At 41.2% G+C, this 21,471-nt stretch overlaps 1 protein-coding gene across 4 annotated transcripts in view; it reads left to right on the forward strand.

The window, feature by feature from the left end:
- Positions 1 to 21,471, forward strand: part of LOC138981632 (uncharacterized) — a 50,489-nt gene that overhangs the window by 14,996 nt on the left and 14,022 nt on the right. Inside the window, exon 4 of one of the 4 annotated variants that reach the window (XM_070354620.1) lies at positions 5,438 to 16,009. The exons of the other annotated variants lie outside the window; for them this stretch is intronic. Within the exon in view, the coding sequence (XP_070210721.1) occupies positions 5,438 to 6,435 (998 nt within the window). The 3' untranslated portion in view covers positions 6,436 to 16,009. Of the gene's footprint in view, positions 1 to 5,437; positions 16,010 to 21,471 lie in introns of those variants that run through there. 4 annotated transcript variants of the gene reach the window in all.

Here is a 21,471-nt window from a genome sequence, read left to right on the forward strand (position 1 = left end):
ATTGTTTCTGTTTTGTTGAATAAGTTCCTGTTCGTTTGAGTTTGATTTTGAAGTTCTTGGTTCATCAGGCGTGACTGTTCAGTGTTTGACCTGCCAAATACTGAGGATTGTTTTAGAAATGGAAAACAGACAAACAGTATGTTCATATTCTCCAATCAAACAATGTATCCAGTCAGTTGGTGAGGTATTTCTGTGTTGTTTTCAATGGAAAAGACAAGTTCATCTGCCACTGTTTCCTCTTGACACAGGTCTTTCCAGTGAGCATGGAGTCTTCTCCAAAACTGCTTCAGGTTTCCTGGATGGACAGCTAGAAACGACACATTATCTGGAAAACATCCCACGGACAGGACAGAAAAATCTTCCTCAAAGACGCTGTAAAATCTGCAAAGAGAAAGGGTTGCGGCAAATGAGTTGCTTTTATTGTCCACAGTGTCCGAAGCAGCCAGCGTTTTGTCGCATCCGTGACTGTTTTGTGAAGTACCACGCAAATATGGGTTACTTGTACATTAAACCAGTAGTGCCCACCTCAGCTGATCTTAGTCTTTATTTTTGAAGTTGGAGTTACGGGGACATACCCGGCACCTTAAGTACCTATGATTGTTGTATGGTTTGCTGGGGTTTCTGGTCAGACTTTTGTGCCCTTATGATGGAATAGTCTGGTTGATGGTCATGTTTGAACTCGTGTCAGTTGTCTATAATTGAAAACGTGGTTGGTCCATCAAATGAAGTTTTCTTGACTGTGACAATTATTCACAAAATTTCTTTGTTCTGCTTTAGTGGTGATTTTCTGTTCTTTCCTCTGCATTTTGTTCGAAGGTTGACATTTTAGATACATTTGATAAATAAAAAATGTTAAAAACACAAAACTGAAACATGTACTCTCAAGTTGTAGGCAAGAATTTGAAGTGTTATGGGTGTATGTGTGGACGGTTTTGTTGCTTAAGGCTTATGTTGTGAAATATGTGTCCTACCAAAACTGAACAAAGCCTCATGTTCATCAGATTGATGGGTTGAGTGTTTTGAAAGCATCCATGTGACAGTATACATGCTGAATATGTAGAAAGTCCAAAAAGCTTTTACCAACTACCCCAATGGCATGACAACAAAAAGTTAACACAAACTATGTATGACCAGACAAGCACCAGGAACAGGATAGGAATGCATCTTTGTATTTTGTGGAGCCTCAGGTACAGTTTTCAATTGAACTCTTTTTGTTCATCCTTCATCAAAATAATTCTGATTTTGAATAGATCCTCTCCTTGTAAACTGTCAGTATTTGGGACTATAAAACAGCCAGCCACAGACAAGCAAAAACAAAAGGCGAAGCCATCAAGGCTCACGTAAGAAATCGACAAACAGTAACACAAACTCAATCACTCCGTCACACACACACACAGTGACACACACACACACACACACACACACACACACACACACACACACACACACACACACACACACACACACACACACACACAGAAAGAGCATAGGTGAAACTGTGCAAGAAAGCGAGACACTAGATCTAGATCTGTCTGTCTGCATGTAGCCTACTTACATGGACACGACTGCCAAATAGTCTCGGCCCGCTCAAAACAACAATCACCGAGACTTTCAGTAATTCCATCGCGTGACGTCTAACCCTCGTACGTCATAATGTGACGTCAATGTAATATGACGTCTTCAAATGTTAAAGTTTCTACCACAGACATACATACATACATACATACATACATACATACATACATACATACATACATACATACATACATACATACATACATACATACGCACGCACGCACAGACAGACAAAAGTTAGCATCGCATAGGCTACACTTCGTGAGCCAACAAGAGGCGAAGCCTTCAAGGCTCACGTAAGAAATCGACAAACAGTAACACAAACTCAATCACTCCGTCACACACACACACACACACACACACACACACACACACACACACACACACACACACACACACACACACACACACACACACACACACACACACACACACACACACAGAGAAAGAGCATAGGTGAAACTGTGCAAGAAAGCGAGACACTAGATCTAGATCTGTCTGTCTGCATGTAGCCTACTTACAGGGACACGACTGCCAACAGAGTCTCGGCCCGCTCAAAATAATAATGACCGAGACTTTCAGTACTTCCTTCGCGTGACGTCTAACCCTCTTACGTCATAATGTGACGTCAATGTAATGTGACGTCTTCAAATGTTAGAGTTTCTACCACAGACATACACACGCACAAACACACACACGCACACACACACGCACGCACAGACAGACAAAGTTACAATCGCATAGGCTACACTTACGTGAGCCAACAACAAACAATTATGTGAAACGAGAATCAAGATCTCGTATTTTTTTGCTGTGATCTAGTTTGGACGTTATTTTTTTTATTTCAGTTGAAAGCTCTACAGTAATATCTTTAATCCGCCTATGATGAATGATTTGTTCCTTCTTGTATTTCAAAAGATACGCTGATACTGTGTATTTTATAACACAAATACACATGGACTCGCATACACACACAGACAGACCCAACTGTGCACATGCACACTAACACTCGCAAACATACATGCACAAATAAGCGAGCGCGCTCTTGCGTACATAACATATAAACGCATAAACTCACACATACAAGCCAGGATGTAGCAGAAGGAGAGAGAGACTCTCAGCTATAGTCCCACTGACTTTGACCGAGACAGCAACTTGCCCAACGAAAGTGAAGAGAGTTGACTATGAAGCCTTCAACAAATGACGCATGACATACATCAAAACTGATGACGTAGTGAGGAGAGAGCAAGCAGAGTTTCGCCAGCCCAGACGGGCAGGGTTCTCGATGGCTCAAAGGATATCTACCGTTTTCCGCCTTTTTTTTTTTTTAAAGACTCCTTTCCAGTTTTTTGTTTTTTTAAATACCCTATAACATGACTAGAGTGGCAAGAAACATACTCAGCAACTTCCGTCTCAATCAGTGTAGGTATTAGAGCCTTTTGTCATCATACATACAGACACACATACAAACAGAAACCATATTGCCACCACAAGCCTGATCAAAATCTATTTTTGATCATTTCCACACACACAAAAAAGATTTTATTTGTCTCACCATTAGTCTTTGTGTGTGTGCTTTTTTTTTTCTTTTAAAGATTTCCCTCTATCGCCATAACAAGGCTATCCTTATCAAGTGTACACAGGTGGTACTGGGAACATTTGGCTTGGGCAAAACACATCAACAAACAGTGTCAAATGCTCTGAAATCTCGGTCGACTAGCATCTCAACTGGGTGATTTTTTTGTAGCCTACTTTCTGGTCAGGAAGTGAAAAGAGCTACATCTTGGGCTTGCTGTTTTTGTTTAGCACGCCACCACTTTGGTTTACCTACATCCAGGCTCCCTGCTTTCAAACTAGAACTTTGCAGTGTGCTGTATTTGTCATGACAATTTATGATGTTTGTTGGCAGACCAGCTTTTTTGTCGGTCCGAGGGTACCATATCGTCTTTTATTTCATCTTTATCAACCAAGGCCTTCTTCTTCTTCTTCTGCGTTCGTGGGCTGAAACTCCCTCGTACACTCGTGTTTTTTGCACGAGTGGAATTGTACGTGTATGACCGTTTTTTTTACCCCGCCATTAAGGCAGCCATACGCCGTTTTCGGAGGAAGCATGCTGGGTATTTTCGTGTTTCTATAACCCACCGAACTCTGACATGGATTACAGGATTTTTTCGTGCGCACTTGGTCTTGTGCTTGCGTGTACACACGGGGGTGTTCGGACACCGAGGAGAGTCTGCACACAAAGTTGACTCTGAGAAATATCTCTCTCGCCGAACGTGGGGACAAACTCACGCTGACTGCGGCCAACTGGATACAAATCCAGCGCGCTACCGACTGAGCTACATCCCCGCCATGGCCAAGGTTCATAAAGATGTCACAAAAGGCGTTATGCTCCCTGAAGACCAACAAAAATATGCCGGTCTGATAACAAGCCGCCAAACATCGTTTTTGTCATCATTTTGGTAGTGCAACCGTATGCACAGTCACCCACAAGGAGACGAATTTTTAGAATGCAATTCGGGGCCCCATAACGCGTCAGAAGTTCAATCCATCGCGGCATAATTGAAAATGTGACGTCAAAAGTAAACTTTACGTCGCTTTTTTTTCCAGTCTTAAAATGCACAGAGCTGCCATCATATTTGCGAGGTCAGTCACTTTTTAGCATGTACTTTGTCTTAAAAGTTTTTCAAGCCTTATCATTGGGCAATGTGTGATTGCACAGCTTAGTTGCAAAATGATTATGAGTCGTATTGGTAATTTCCAACATTGACTGGGTCTTTGAGAGTGAACGTTTACAGTTGTCCTCGGAATCATGCATCCAAAGCCGCGATGGTTCAATCCGCATCTCACCTGAAGCTCAAAACCATTGGCAACTTGGATTGTCACTTCTGAACAGTGTTTTTTGTTATCCAGCTTGTTATGAATTAAAAGGCGTGAAAATGATGACAAAAGATTTTGTTTGTCTTTTTAACATTATTTGTCTCACCAGCAGTCTTTTTGTGTGTGTTTTTTTCTCCTCAAGTAGGGTTATTTTGGCTGCTCAGGTTAATTTAGCAGTATATAAGAGTACCAGATAGACACTGTACGATAGACATGTTCTACCACGATACATGCTTCACACGAGAAATTCTGTTTAGTTTTCTTGTTGGTAGTTTTTATAGAGGAGGAGAGAGATAGAGCAGATGATCAGATTATTTCTGTGATTGGTTTGATCAGATGCTGCTAAAATATTTTCATGGGTTTTGTAAACTGTGCCCTGAAGTAAACCCTTAGCTGTCATGCTCTGTTTCTGTTAGCTTTAGCTCATTTGTTGTCTTGAAGTATTTTGGCCTTTTTCGGGTATATTTACATGGGTGGGATTATTCCTGTATATGTGCTTTTGTGAACAAGAAACAATTGACAAGTGGCTCTATCCCATCTCCCCCCCCTTTCCCCGTCGCGATATAACCTTCGTGGTTGAAAACGACGTTAAACACCAAATAAAGAAAGAAAGAAAGATTCCTGTATGTGCCGGAAATCCGGATTCGTAATGTTTGTGGTGACGTTTTTGTGGGTTGTTAATTATACAAATCCTTCAGCGTCTGGGGGCCCCCAGACCCCCCTTCAAATTCTTCAGGATTCGTGACATTTTTCAGTCCCACACATGTATTTAGAACCTGTACATTCACCTCGCTACTTTTTGTTGGCTGAAACCATATATGCCAAAAGGTTAGGTTGTATTGATAGCTGGTTACCATAAACATGATAACTGTTTCAAGGGTCATGTATTGTTTATAGCCTTATGCCTGTAAATGTCTAGTCTCAGTGGGCATCTACATGTATCGGATAATATTGAGGGGTCTTTTGGTTTTGTTTGTTCCAGAAACCATAACTGGAAGAAGAGTGCGGAAGCCAACAGAAAAAGCAGTTCAGACACCATATAACTTTACGAGTTACCGGGCTAAAGCTGCCAAGAAAAAAGCAACTAAATCTGCTTCTGCAGCAGCTAAAAAGAGCTCCGGTGGAGTTGGATTTGCCACTGCTTCCAGATCATCCAAAGCTTCTTCCAGATCATCCAAAGCTTCGCGTGGTAAGAAGAAAGTGACGGCATCCTCGAGAAAGCTAAAAATACCCCACTGTCCCAAAAGTGTCTACAGGGATTACAGTGAGGAAGATGTGCTGGAAGCCATTGAACTTATACACGGTGGAATACCTGTCATCGATGCAGCCTTAAAATATGGAATCCCTCGTGCCACGCTATTCAATCGTTCCCGTGATGGCTGCAAGACCCACACTGGGCGTTGTTCAGAGGTGTTCTCACGCACTCACGGTGGCCTGCCATCCCTCAAGAAGCGTCACAAACACCTGCAGTATACCAGAGAATCCATGGAAAAGGCTGTAGAGGCTGTGCACACAGGCATGCCGGTTATTGACGCCTCCATTCTGTACAACATTCCGAGAGCAACACTGTTCATCAGGTCTGCAAAGGGCTGCCCAACCCACCCAGGGCGCTGTTCCACAGTGTTCAGCGACGGCAAGCTGAGGAGAACCAAGGTTCCTAAATACAAGTATAGCGCCCTGCATGAGCATGCCAGCAAGATCTATGGAGAGGAAATGGAAGGAAACTCTGCAAGCTTTGAGGTTTTGCAGGAAGTTCCCGTTGTCAACCCAGCCACCGGTGAAATAATTACTGTGAAAACAGAACCAGAGGATAAGGAAATGGCTGAGTATGATACTTCTGCTACATCGTCTCTTCAGGATGTAGAGTCAACACAAAGTTCAGTGCTGTTGGATCCTGGAACAATGGCCAACCCTGAAGCAGTGCCTAGAGTACAACCAGTCAACATTGTTGTGAAGATTGAAAGACTTAGCGATGATTAACTTCCATTTTTAGCGTCGACACAAGATCGTGTTTATTACACATAGTTCATAAACACTGCTTTGGCAACACTTACTGCGACTCTTTGCACTCACTGATACATGTATTTTAACAGTTTGTTTGTATCATACTGATTTTATAAAACTGAAAGAAGAAATGATGACAAGACTGAGATTTACGCAATTATACCTGAGTATGTCACTGGAAAGGTTGGACATGTAGCATGCACTATCTGGGAAGGGGGGGGGGGGGGGGGGGGGTTGTACAACAGACAGCCTGTCAATCAGTTGTTGTGGTGTGTTTCTTAGGCTAACCAGAACAAGTTGTGCAGATTTGCCAATTAATCATGGTTTCATTGTACAGTTGAAAAAGAGTGTGGGGTATATGAATGTATGCGTTGCACAGTTTTAAACATTGAATCTTATATGCTCGATGGGCTAAAGTAATGTAAGTTGTAACAGCTTTCTGCCTGAAGATGCATTGCGTTTGTTGACCTGAAAACAGTCATTGCTAATTTGGACTTGCAGAAATGAAATAGATGGGGCTGAATCAGCCTAAAAAGTTCTGGTGGATCATCAGAAAATAAATACTTGCTGTAGACAGTCTGATAATACATACATGTAGTTTATAGCGCATTGCTTTGGTTGGCAACAAAAGCTTTCTTAACAGAGTGAAGAGAATTGTGGGGGTGGACGTTGCCACTTGGTGGGAAGTTGATTTGGTCGGAGCACAAGTCGCTGTGAACAGTCTGAATATACTTATTTATAATGCACTACGTTTGGTGAGTAGCAAGAGCTCGTCTTGACAGTTGAAAGGGGGTTAATTTCCCCCGGTTATTGTGCAGGACATGATCACTCTGTTGAAATAAGTGTACAGTTGTATTTGGCTTAAGTCTAAGTGAATAGTCTGAAAATACCCTCTTTTTTGTGTGCCTCTCTGATGAATGGTCTGGAATGTAAGTCTGTGGACAGTTCAGGTTGATGTGCTGTTTAAAATTATATTTTGAGTATATTGTAAACGTAAGAAAGAAAAATGTGTAGTTGTTTTTGATAGTCAGTGATCAAACATTGTGCCTGAATTGTCATATATTGTCAGGGTCAAAGGAGAGGGATGCCATGCAAAACCGGCAGCTGTACTGTCAGTAATGTGTGGACTTTTTGTGTGTGTCATTTGAAAAGGCTCGGTTGAACTTTTTCATGCCCTTGCCTTTTTCCTCAGCATTGCATAGATTTTTTTAAATGGCTGGCCCAGTCTTCTGTTTTATTACTTTAACTATAGTACCTTAGATTCTTTCTGCCATCTATGTGATCACAGTAATATTTACTACAGTCGAACCTGCCTTTATTGATCACCCAAAGGACCGACAAAAGTGGTGGTTCTGGCCAGGTGATCACTATGGAAAGGTGAATTCTGTAGGAAAAAACCCTTCGGGAATTCTTTGTGAAGGGCAGGTGGTCGTTCTGAAGAGGTATGCAGGGCAGGTTCGACTGTACTAAGTTTGTTTTAGATACATGTATTTTGGTTAAACATATTTACAAAGGTTTACCAAACGTTTTTTGGGGTTGCTTTAGTATATTTGTGTTGTACCTATTTACAAAGATTTTGACCCAAGAGAAAAAAGGTTTTGTGATCTGGTTTATTTGTTGCACCCTTCTGCATTCTGCAGTTTTGAAGAAAAGAGTGTCAGATGTAATTGTAAATGCAGACCCTTTTTTGTTGTGAATAGGCATTTTAAGGGTTTTGGTTTACATTTCCTGAACACTGACGTGTTTTGTGGTGAGTCATAACATTAATTTAGTCACAGGAATGAGGTCTTTGATTTGTTATGATTTTATCAAGCAGTTGCAAAAAAATCCCTGTATATCCATACATGCAGTTTGGTGTACATAACTATGTGTTGCTGTACATGTAAGTCTTTTGTGTTTTTTTGTATGTAGAACTTATCTGTGACACTGATATAATTTGTGTTTTAGATAAGCTCTCAGGGTTTGCACATAAGGTAGAGAATACCCTGAGCTTCTTTCTGTAGTAATGAATTGATAAACAAATCAACAGGAGACACATATTGTGATATATTTTGAGGACATATTGAAAAGACTACACATCAACAAGGTGTAAAGCATAACATAATCAAATATGTATGATTAGCATACATAACCTGACCGACATCTTTTTCTATCGATCCTTACACTTTTTTTGGACTTCCTTTTTGACAAGCACAGTTTTTGTTATATTATTTAGCACCAGTAAGTGCAACGACTTTTTGCAATTTTGTTTGTTTGTTCGTTCATGGGCTGAAACTCCCACGGCTTTTACGTGTATGACCGTTTTTACCCCGCCATTTAGGCAGCCATACGCCGCTTTCGGAGGAAGCATGCTGGGTATTTTCGTGTTTCTATAACCCACCGAACTCTGACATGGCTTACAGGATCTTTTTCGTGCGCACTTGGTCTTGTGCTTGCGTGTACACACGGGGGTGTTCGGACACCGAGGAGAGTCTGCACACAAAGTTGACTCTGAGAAATAAATCTCTCGCCGAACGTGGGGACGAACTCACGCTGACAGCGGCCAACTGGATACAAATCCAGCGCGCTACCGACTGAGCTACATCCTCGCCCGACTTTTTGCAATAAAAACATACTCTGTTTCTTTGATTTTACTTTACTACTTGACCTTCTGGGATGTACGGTATGAAACAGGGGTTATATCTTTGCATCCATGAATATTTTCAAGTTTTGTGTACTTTTGAGTGTATTTTCTGTGGGGTGAATTCTGGTCCTAGTTTGTTCCATGTCCGTGAGAGTATTCAGTTGGGAATATTTCCAGATGTCGACCTTCTTTGCAGTTTTTTTGACTCACATGCGAAGCAAAAGTGAGTCTATGTACTCACCCGAGTCGTCTGTCCGTCCGGCCGTCCGTCCGTCCGTCCGGAAAACTTTAACGTTGGATATTTCTTGGACACTATTCAGTCTATCAGTACCAAATTTGGCAAGATGGTGTATGATGACAAGGCCCCAAAAAACATACATAGCATCTTGACCTTGCTTCAAGGTCAAGGTCGCAGGGGCCATAAATGTTGTCTAAAAAACAGCTATTTTTCCCATTTTTCCCATTTTCTGTGAAGTTTTTGAGATTTAATACGTCACCTATATATGATATATATAGGGCAAAGTGAGCCCCATCTTTTGATACCAGTTTGGTTTACCTTGCTTCAAGGTCAAGGTCACAGGAGCTCTTCAAAGTTGGATTGTATACATATTTTGAAGTGACCTTGACCCTGAACTATGGAAGATAACTGTTTCAAACTTAAAAATTATGTGGGGCACATGTTATGCTTTCATCATGAGACACATTTGGTCACATATGATCAAGGTCAAGGTCACTTTGACCCTTATGAAATGTGACCAAAATAAGGTAGTGAACCACTAAAAGTGACCATATCTCATGGTAGAAAGAGCCAATAAGCACCATTGTACTTCCTATGTCTTGAATTAACAGCTTTGTGTTGCATGACCTTGGATGACCTTGACCTTGGGTCAAGGTCACATGTATTTTGGTAGGAAAAATGTGTAAAGCAGTTCTTAGTGTATGATGTCATTGCTAGGTTTAGCTGAAGGTCAAGGTCATGTAAAGGTCAAGGTCAAGCATGTGAGTCGTATGGGCTTTGCCCTTCTTGTTTCTTCTTCTGTGGACACCCCAATGTGTATGCATACAGGTTTCAGAAACGTATACATAGTGGCATGGAAACTCAACAATACACATATTGGAAATAAAAGTCAAGGGGATTACTGTATTCATGAGTTTTGCCAGATTTAAGTAATCGTTATATAATAGATGGCGTTAATTGACTGCAAAAGCGCTTCACTCGCAGGCAGATTCATGCTATTGGAGGGGCTTTTTAGACCCAGGATTCTTTCATTCGGTCAAGTGTTTCAACCCCAGCTTGTGCACCGCTAGCGTGATTGTTGTCTTTCAAAAGAGCATGAAACAGCTTATTGTGGCTTGTCCTCAAAGGTGTGATTCATCCTGTTCCAGACTGTTATTTGTGTTTTTGTTGACGTGTGTTCTCATTCACATTGAATTGCCATTTTCTTACACTTTTGTTAGCTGAAGTGGACAATTTTAGGAGTTATTGCAATGAAAAATCAACTTTAAGTTTAAGTCTGGTATTGTGAGTATCTCGATGGATGTGTGCATATGTAGAAGTCATTATACTCATTGTTCCGCTGGATTGTCACTTTGCTTGCAGTCGATTTCTAAGAATAAAAGCTTGTCTCTTGACACGCATTTGTGTTTGGTTTAATGGGTTGGGTGTTGTTTCTGCGTGTTGTAGTTCACTAAGACACGAGGGGATCAGGATTTGCATGGATATAAGCAGACAAAGAAGCAGTCAAAAAACTCAATGTACAAAGCCCCAGTAACTGGAGAAGACGGTTTGGCAACATGAGTTACTTAAGGGTGTACAGGAGCTATGCAGACAAAGATATGGAGATTGCTTTTTAGTTGGTGCGGTAAGGTGTCTCCTTGGGAAGGGATCCCCTGAGCCCAGGGGTGCCTTTTGAAACCAGTGAGAGATATGTGGAGGGGGTTTAAACTGAAGCATAACAAACACAAAGCAGAAAATATTCACAAAAAATAAACCGAGGCAGGTAATCACCAACAATATGAGCAAACCAAAAAACAAGTTCATCGGTGGGAAAAAAAAGGTAAAACAGCTGCAGCCTGTCGTAGTGGTCAGTGAAGCTTCATCCTTCAAATCATTTCGTATTGTCTTGCTGAGCAAAGTCATTGCTTTGGTGGATTGTCACTTTGCTTGCAGTTGATTACCGAGAATAAACTCTTTTCCATGCTCGAACGCGCTTAAACATATTTGATTTAATGGTTTGGGTGGTGTTTCTGTGTGTTCCAGTTGACTCTAACCCAAGAGGAACAAGTTTTGCGTGGAAAGGAGCAGACACAGAAATAGTCAAACATGGTTATACACCACGCCCAAGATCAGTAACTGGAGGGGACATTTTGGCAAAGCGGGTTCCCAGGGCTTACGGTTGCAAGAGTTATACAGAACAAGATCTGCAGAATGCTTTGCAGCTAGTGCAAGATGGCGTTTCACTGAGACGGGCTGCCCTGAGCGTAGGGGTACCTTTTGAAACGGTCAGATATAGATGGAGGAGGTATACACTTGAGCTTAACAAACACACAGCAGAAAATATAAACTGAGGCAGGCTAAGACAAAGAAGTGGAGCAGCATAAAAGGAAGTACAAGGAAATGCATTTCAACTCTTAGGGTAAGACAGCAGGTTGTTATTTGAGAAATGTTCATCTTTCAAATCATGTCTTTTTCTTTTTATTCACCTGAGCAAGTCATTGTTCCGAGCATAAAAAGCTTCTCACTGCTCACACATGATTTATTTTAATGGTAAGGGTGGTGTTTCTGTGTGTTCCAGTTGGCTCAGACTCGAGGGGATCAAGGTTTGCATGGACACGAGCAGACAAAGAACTAGTCCAAAATGTTCATGCACCGAGCTCAATATCAGAAACCGCAGAAGACACTCTGGCAACGCAGGCTCCTAGGGTGTGCAAGAGTTATACAGAAAAAGATGTCGAGAATGCGTTGCAGCTGGTGCAAGACGGTGTTTCTGTGAGACGGGCTGCCAAGAGCGCAGGAGTGCCTTACGGTACAGTCAGAAATAGGTGGACGAGGTATAAACAGGAGCGTCTAAAACACAAAATATATTAATTGAGATATGTAAGACAAAGAAGTTGAACAAGTAGCGCAAACACGTAAGGGAAGTGACCCTATATTGGTCGGCATGTTCCGAAATTTGAGCTACCCCCCACTTAATGCTCTTCGGAGAAACAGCCATTGTTGTGTTCAAAATAATGTTATTGCGAGAAACAGGCAGGATATACCGACAATATCAGGGCTACCTAAACTCTGCGTCCTATACGCAATAGAAGCCAAAATCACGAACTAGAAATTAATGGAGGGGGTTCCGGGACGCACTAAACCTAAAAAGAGCGGATCCCGGAATACACTAAGTTTCCGTTATCACGTGTACCCAGGGTACTGTAATCGTTAGCAAAGTCGAGTGCAAGCACCAATGCCAATTTTACGCGGGAACAACATCGGAAAGGAGACTGAGGCCGACCAGATGTAACTGCGCCCGGCAAAGGATTTGATATAAAAAACACTGGCTAGGGCAAAACGCTGCCAGGCAACTTCTGCGGTGAACGAACATAGTGACACAGATCAAGCGAAGCAATGGGGGAAATAATCGCACCACCACCGACCAAAAAAGAATCAGCGGATGAGGACTTGCATATTGATAGGATTCTATTTGAAACTTGAGTTGCTGATCGTGGATTGACGCTCGACTAAAGCAGAATTTAAGCCCTGCGTGAATATTCCAGTCAAAAAAGACACTCCATACCAACACTATGCGTGATCACAATGTACAATAAGAACACATGAGCTTTGGCTCCCCGAGATTCTTGGGATCCTCTAAAACTCTGCAAAGGGGGTCCATGTACTCTCTAAAAAATAAAAGTTTTTGGGTGTCCCGGGACCATCTAGGTGGGACGTCTGCGGGGAGCCCTGACTATTTTCATCGCTTCCAGTTACGTGATCAACAGTTATTTTCGTTTTCTGTTTTGCCTGAAAACAAAATTTAATTAGGGCTACAGCAAAAAGTCTCTTAATTCTAAGAAACCATTTAAAGTGGGTGCCGAGTATGTAAATGTGTTAATGAAACGATGTGGTAACAGTTTTTGGAAGGATGTTTTGAAACATTATAAGAAATGCTGTTCCTTAAGCGAGGTAATTAATGTGAATGATTTTGTTTCCGAATGTATACATTACAATTTGAACATTATACGAGACCACGGTACAATAGTAAATAAGGAATGGATTGAAAATGATGTAGTGTTTGTCCATCAGTTGCTACATTTAAATGGAAATTTCTTTACCTTTGAAGAATTTAGGTTAAATTTTCCTTTTGTTCAAACTAATTTTTTATTCTATGAGGGAGTGATTAAGTCCTTACGAAAATATCAGAGAAAAGTAAAAATTGATTCGTTGAATGGTTTTCAGATTAGGGATTATAAACCCTGGCAGATTATTTGTAGAGGCAAACAGGCAATTAAAGAAGTCTTTTTGAAATCAAAATTTGATGATAACCCTGCAGGCATGAACAGATGGAATATGTATTTTTACAACCTGAACTGGAAACAGATTTTTTATAAGTGTTTTAAAACAACTAAGGACACACAGCTAGTTAAGATGGTTCCAGACCAGATTGCTTCACCGCATTCTTGGTGTTGCTAGCCGGTTATTTGTTCAAAAGATTCTTGACAGTCCCCTTTGTGCCTTTTGTAAAATTGAAAATGAAACAATTTCCCATATATTTTGGTACTGCCCGCTTAGTCGAAAATTTTGGACTGATTTGGAAGATTTGTTAAACAGAAGTGGTATTTACCGCGCAAATGTTCTTTTGACAGAAGAATTTATTTTGTTTGGGTGTATGAACAATGTTAAGGTAGATGTGGTTTTGGATTTTATCATTTTGTTTGCAAAGTTTTATATTTATAAGAGTAAGTCACACCCCCCGCGGGTTAGGGGGAAGAATTTACCCGATGCTCCCCAGCATGTCGTAAGAGGCGACTAACGGATTCTGTTTCTCTTTTTACCCTTCTTAAGTGTTTCTTGTATAGAATATAGTCAATTTTTGTAAATATTTTAGTCAAGCAGTATGTAAGAAATGTTAAGTCCTTTATACTGGAAACTTGCATTCTCCCAGTAAGGTAATACATTGTACTACGTTGCAAGCCCCAGCTGGAGCAAATTTTTGATTAGTGCTTTTGTGAACAAGAAACAATTGACAAGTGGCTCTATCCCATCTCCCCCCTTTCCCCGTCGTGATATAACCTTCGTGGTTGAAAACGACGTTAAACACCAAATAAAGAAACAAATAAAGAAAGAGTAAGTCACAAGAGACAAGGCCACTGTTAGAAATATTTTTAAGAAATTTGAAATACAGATTTGAAATAGAAAAATGTTCTAGTTTCAATTAATAATAATAATAATAATAAATGAGCATTTATATAGCGCAACATCATAACTTTACAATCATGCTCTTTGCGCTTGACACATTTAAAATTAAAACACAGTTATACAAGCATTTACATCTACATTCATAGTCAGCAACGCTTAATTAAAAGCATACACCATCCAACATACATTACAAAAGATTCTTCCACTAACTAAGTAATAAAAACATGAATAAAATAGGTAGTGAAAACAAGGAAATACCAGCTGAATACCCTTAATCAAATAGAACATATTATCAACAATACTGAAAACAGCCCTAGATGTTTATATACATTATCACATTATCACTAAAACAACAAATACACTACATGTAGCCTACCGATGGACTGAGAAAACAAAATCAGGGGTTGTATTTCTTGAAGAGGTGCGTTTTAGGTGCTCGTTTGAATGCTTGGGGTGACTGAGAGTGGCGGATTTGGAAGGGGAGAGAATTCCATTGTGTGGGTGCGCAGAAAGTAAAAGTGCGTTGTCCGTATGTTTTGGTTTTGGTGTGTGGAATGGTGAGGATGCGACAGTCAGAAGAGGCATGGAGTTGTCTTGCTGGAGAATAGACAGTGAGGAATTCAGAGAAGTAAGCAGGAGACGAGCCAGAAAAGAAGTTAAAGCAGAGGGTGGACAGTTTGTAGTCAATGTGGGCTTGAATAGGTAACCAGTGCAGTGAGTGAAGAAGTGGTGTTGCGTGATCTCGTTTTCGTGCTTTCAGAATGAGGCGTGCTGCTGAGTTTTGGACTTTTTGTAGTTTATGCAGGAGGTACAGGGGACAGCCAGAGAGAAGAGAGTTGCAGTACATGTAGTCAAGTTTAGAAAGAACAAAGGCACAGACAAGAGTGTTAGTTGTTTGAGAGGAGAGTGTGTGGCGAATGGTGCTGATCTTACGAAGCTCAAAATAAGCTGCTCTACAGACTAAAGATATATGTTTGTTAAGGGTCATGTCAGATGAAAGGGTGAATCCAAGGTTTCTAGCTGATGGTGAGAAAAGAATGTCGGTGTTGCCTATTTGAACAGAAACAGGTTGGGGAGAGGGAAGTGTAGTGTTCTTCTTTTTGCACAGTAAGACTTCAGTCTTATCATCATTCAGCTTAAGTTTGTTTTCGACCATCCAAGATTTAACATCAATTCTGGTAACATTACCAAATTTGTAGAATTATGGTCCCCATATGAAGAGTTGTTTTTTTGTTTGACGGTATTATTAACTGACTGTATTATTATTAAGCAGGTAATACGTCCATAATGTCAAGTATTGTAATCTGCATGTTATGTTTAAGCTACGGCCTTACTTGCAGGCGACCGGTATGTTATATGTCCGTCTGTCTGTTATGTCCTAATGTTGTATATATATATATGTCTTGTATACTTGCCATTTACATATTTATTATAAATGTTGATGGATGAATGATGATACATTGTAGACGGATGCTTGTTATTGATTAAAAGCCCCACAATGATGTGCTTGGCAAAAAAAACAAAAACCATAGAAATAAACAAAATTAGTTTTCCTAGCAAGAAAGTAGTCACTTTGCCAATATCGTGCAGCTTCTCAATCCATTTGGCTCTACCGGTCATTATACGATTGTAGATTTCTGTGGATACATGAGTGCTCTTAACTTTGGACAGTCCCTTGCTCCCATGTTGGGCATTACTATTTTTGAGTCACTTGAGAAAAAGTGACTCTATGTAATCGGTCAGTGTTAGTCTGTCCGGCCGGCCGTCCGGCCGGCCGTCCGTAGACACCACCTTAACGTTGTACTTTTCTCGGAAACTATCAAAGCGATCGGGCTCATATTTTGTTTAGTCGTGACCTCCAATGACCTCTACACTTTAACGATGGTTTCGTTGACCTTTGACCTTTTTCAAGGTCACAGGTCAGCGTCAAAGGAAAAATTACACATTTTATATCTTTGACAAAGTTCATCGGATGTGATTGAAACTTTGTAGGATTATTCTTTACATCAAAGTATTTACATCTGTAGCCTTTTACGAACGTTATCAGAAAAACAAGGGAGATAACTAGCCTTTTCTGTTCGGCAACACACAACTTAACGTTGGGCTTTTCTCGGAAACTATAAAAGTGACCGGGCTCAAATTTTATGTGAACGTGACTCATTGTGTTGTGAATAGCAATTTCTTCCTGTCCATCTGATGCCTCATATAATATTCAGAACTGCGAAAGTGACTCGATCGAGCGTTTGCTCTTCTTGTTTATCACAGTGATAATTACAATATGACTTTCATTATTCCAAATGTTTTTGAACATTGTCTGGTGTTACTTATCGTACCTGGTTTGACATAGTTTCTTCTATTATGTACAGTACTTGGTAATCATCCAAATGTGTGTACCCCCCGCGGGTTAGGGGGAAGAATTTACCCGATGCTCCCCAGCATGTCGTAAGAGGCGACTAACGGATTCTGTTTCTCCTTTTACCCTTGTTAAGTGTTTCTTGTATAGAATATAGTCAATTTTTGTAAAGATTTTAGTCAAGCAGTATGTAAGAAATGTTAAGTCCTTTGTACTGGAAACTTGCATTCTCCCAGTAAGGTAATATATTGTACTACGTTGCAAGCCCTTGGAGCAAATTTTTGATTAGTGCTTTTGTGAACAAGAAACAATTGACAAGTGGCTCTATCCCATCTTCCCCCTTTCCCCATCGCGATATAACCCTTCGTGGTTGAAAACGACGTTAAACACCAAATAAAGAAAGAAAGAAAGAATGCAATTTCTTCACTTTTTTTTACTGGCTGTAGAATGCGATAGTTCCATAACATTTGAGCTTTCTTTCTTCTTCTTCTTCTTCTTGGCTTACAGAATAATGAGCTTTCTTTTACATCTTAGCTTTGGTTATGATTTTACCATTAGATTTGAGTAAAGATTTGTCTTGTTGTGTTCTTGTGCTGATATACTGTATGGTTGGTGTTACGAGTGTCGAAGCAGATGTGTCTCAACATACATGTAGTCCTGAACATCCTGCCGTTGCGGGGCCGTGTTTAGAAAGTTTGATTTTATTCAATTACAAAATTGCTTACTCTGATTTTTATTACATTTAGTCTAGTTTTGACTAAATGTTTTCACGTAGAGGGGGAATCGAGACGAGGGTCGTGGTGTATGTGTGTGTGTGTGTGTGTGTCTGTGTCTGTGTGTAGAGCGATTCAGAGAAAACTACTGGACCGATCTTCATGAAACTTGACATGAGAGATCCTGAGTATGGTATCTCCAGACATTTTTTTTCCATTTTTTTGATAAATAGCTTTGATGACGTCATATCCGGCTTTTCATGAAAGTTCAGGCGGCACTAGCCTGTCACGCTCTCATTTTTCAACCAAATTGGTTGAAATTTTTGTCAAGTAATCTTCGACGAAGCTCGGACTTTGGTATTGCATTTCAGCTTGTCGGCTTAAAAATTAATTAATGAGTTAATTGCTCATTAAAGTTGTCATTAAAATCGATGTTTCGCAAACAGATTTAAAATTGATTGCATCGTATTCTTCATCATATTCTGAATCTAAAAATATATACATATGTCATGGTTACTCTTAACCACTTGACTGCCTGAGGACGGGTATACCCGTCATGCGCTTGTGCAGCCGCAGCGCCTTAGGACGGGTAAACCCGTCTTCTCCGTTCCAGGATTTTCCAGAAATGCTACGTCACTGCTGACACACAAATAGCAGCCAATGGCTTGGTAGGATACCTCATTCTCATGAATAAACATAAATGGTGACGCGGTTTTGCGTCTGAAGGCTATTTTCGGCCTTGGCGACAGGGTAGGGGAGAGAAATCTCGACTCGTCAAAATGGCTAACGGTGACAGTCGACCGGGCCCTTGTAGGGAAAAACAAAGTTGGACTGACGCTACAGGCGGTGCAAATGATTATGGATACTGACAGGGGAAGGAGGAGATCTTCTTTCGGACGATTCGTTGGAAACAGGTAGATGATAGTGATTATAATCCTTTCTTGGAGCAAGCAAAACAGCCACCTGTTATTATCTTCTTCTTCTTCTTCTTTTCGATCGCCGATCACACTTGGAGTCCAGATCTTGAGATATAATTAGTGGTCCTCTGCAGCGCAGCCACTGGCCCGTACAGCTTGTTGTGCAGGGACTCCGGCAATGGCCAGATTTCCTCTCTCAGCACCTGGTGGTTCCTACAAGAACACATGGGGGAGGGCACAACATGCAGCTTCCCGTGGAGATGCTGGTTAAGTCTGTTGTGTCCCGTTCTCAGGCGGAAGATGACCACCTGCTGTGGTCTGGATAGCAGGTGGTAGCTGTCCTGTGGCTGGGGCGTCCTGTGCAGAGACTTAATGATGGTCTTCATCTCTGTCAGGCTCACAGGGTTGTTCTCTTGCTCATCTTCTGCACCCAGCTTTGCCATCCTGTCCGCCTCTTCGTTTCCTTGTACACCACAGTGGGAGGGGATCCATTGCAGTACTGTCCTCAGGCTCTTGATGTTGTGTAGAGCGTGTTCCAGCTGAGGCAGTTTGCTACTGGTCATTGCTTGTAGTACTGACAGAGCGTCAGTCAGGAAGACCACCTGGTTGTCATGGTTGACTCTGTCGTTGATGGTGTATGCTGCATGGATCAGTGCTTGTACCTCAGCTCTGTAGTTTGTACAGTGGAGGCCTGTTGGTATAGCCTCTGCTTGCCTCTCTCCACTGGGGTACTGGACATACACCCCCGCTCCTCCATTTTTGACGGCCTCTGTGGCTGACCCATCAGTATACACCCGTATCCATGCTTCTTGGGGGTACCTTTCTTCAAGCATGGCAAGAGTCAGGGCTTTTTTCGTCGCATTGCTCTGCTCGTCCTTTGTTGTGAGGTAGGGGACACTGGTCTGTATGTCCAGGTTTCCTTGTCTGTCTTCCCAGGGTGGGGCGTCAAGGGAGAAAGATGGTGGCTCCACTAGCTCTGGCATCTCTGTCTGATGTTTCTTCTGTAAAGCCCTTGCCTCCAGAGCGAAGCTTGATCTTTTCAGCCTGCCTAAGGACATCTTCTTGAGTCTGTCACTCATTGGATGGTCATGAGTGCACTGGTACTTGGTGGCTTGTACCATTGTTTTGCAGTCTCGCCTTTTGCTCAGTGGAGGAATGCCAGTCACCTGTTCCATCTTCTGTATGGGTGTTGATTTCATTGCGCCCGTGATGATTCTCAGCGCTTGGTTCTGTACTTTGTCTAGGGCCTGCTGGTGTGTCTTGGCTGCTGTTGCCCAAGAGCTTGATCCGTACTCGAGGTGCGGTCGTACAGTCCCCTGGTAGACTGTTTTCAGGATCTTCTCGTTTGCACCCCAGTGTGATCCTGCCAGCTTCCGCATGATGTTTAGTTTTCTCCTGGCCTTTCCCTCTGCATTCATGAACATCATTATAAGCCAAACTAATTATAATTTCCATGATTAGACACTAAAAAGAGATTCTTGGTTCAATTTCTCTTAAAAATAACATAAGTTTTACTTACCTACCTACTGCCAGTTTGGAGCTAGAATTTTTTGTGAATTATTACACCCCGAACTCCAATATTCCCTGGCAGTCAGGAATGCACATACGCAAGTTTTGATTAGCAGCGAAAGGGTTAAAATGTGATCACAATTAACGAAAATAGATTAATTAGTCTTACGATAAAAATTTAAGAGATCGATCCAAAAACGATGTCATCTTATTCTTTATCATTTCCTGATTCCAAAAACATATAGATATGATAGGTTGTATTCAAAACAAGCTCAGAAAGTTAACAAGAATACAGAAAAGCGCACTTTCCTGCTTAGCACAATACGCTACCGCGCTATTCTGGCGTGTTAATTTCACTGCGTTTTGCACGTGGAAGGTGAACGATTTCCTTCTCGTGGGGATTGACGAAGCTGTACTGTCTTGGTGAAAAACTACAGTGCGTTCAGTTTCATTCCGTGAGTTCGACAGCTTGACTAAATGTAGTAATTTCGCCTTACTTTTTATTAAATAGTGCTGACTTGTTTTCGTGTTACTTCTTAAAATCGTCTTATAATATTACTTTTAGACTAAACTCTGGAAGAAAGGCGCGGAACCAGAAACGTTCAAAGTTAGGGTGCCCTAACATTCTTTACATCAAAAAAATGGCTTGTCAGCGATAGCTTGGTTTTTTGTTTTTTTAAATGTTAATCTTTGTTTTAGGTCAAAGGGTGGTAATAAAACAGAAAGAGAATAAAAATGTTGTTGAAAAAAAACTATGTACTTCAAGTTGTCTGTCATAAGTCCGCAACGATCTTGTAAAATGCCAAGAATAAATGTTGAAGAAACAAGATCTCTGGAAGACCTCTTTTTGTTGTATGCGTGTGCTTTTGTTCTCTCACTCTTAGTGTGTGTGTGTTTGCTTGTCTGTGTGTTTGCTTGTTTGTGTATTCACACCTTTTTCCAACCTTTTTTGTGAATGGGACGTTGGCCTACACAGTAAAATCTCTCTCTCTCTCTCTCTCTCTCTCTCTCTCTCTCTCTCTCTCTCTCTCTCTCTCTCTCTCTCTCTCTCTCTCTCTCCACCTTATTGAGCTTTGTATGGAGCATTTAACTGAGTATACGAGCCAAGGCTATCACATTCAAAGCTAAACTTATATAGCCTATGATTACAGCCCGTAGAGCTCTAAGCAGAGATCTGCTACAGTAACGGAAAGAATGCTATCACCATTGAAATGACATTCTTTCCGTCCCCTATAGGCGACGAAATAGGTCACACTTTTGAGTGGAAAATGCTTCCACGCCGGAGCGGGTACTGGACCCAGTGCGGTTCTAGTGCAAGAGCACTACTGGGTCCAGTACCCGCTCCGGCGTCGAAGCATTTTCCACTAAAAAGTGCACAAAATTTGACCTATTTCGTCGCCTATAGGGGACGGAAAGAATGTCATTTCAATGGTGTGATAGCATTCTTTCCGTCACGTGACGTCTGAGCTATACGGGCTGTTTAGCTTTGAATGTGA

This window comes from Littorina saxatilis, linkage group LG12 (assembly GCF_037325665.1).
Source record: "Littorina saxatilis isolate snail1 linkage group LG12, US_GU_Lsax_2.0, whole genome shotgun sequence".
NCBI lineage: Eukaryota > Metazoa > Mollusca > Gastropoda > Littorinimorpha > Littorinidae > Littorina > Littorina saxatilis.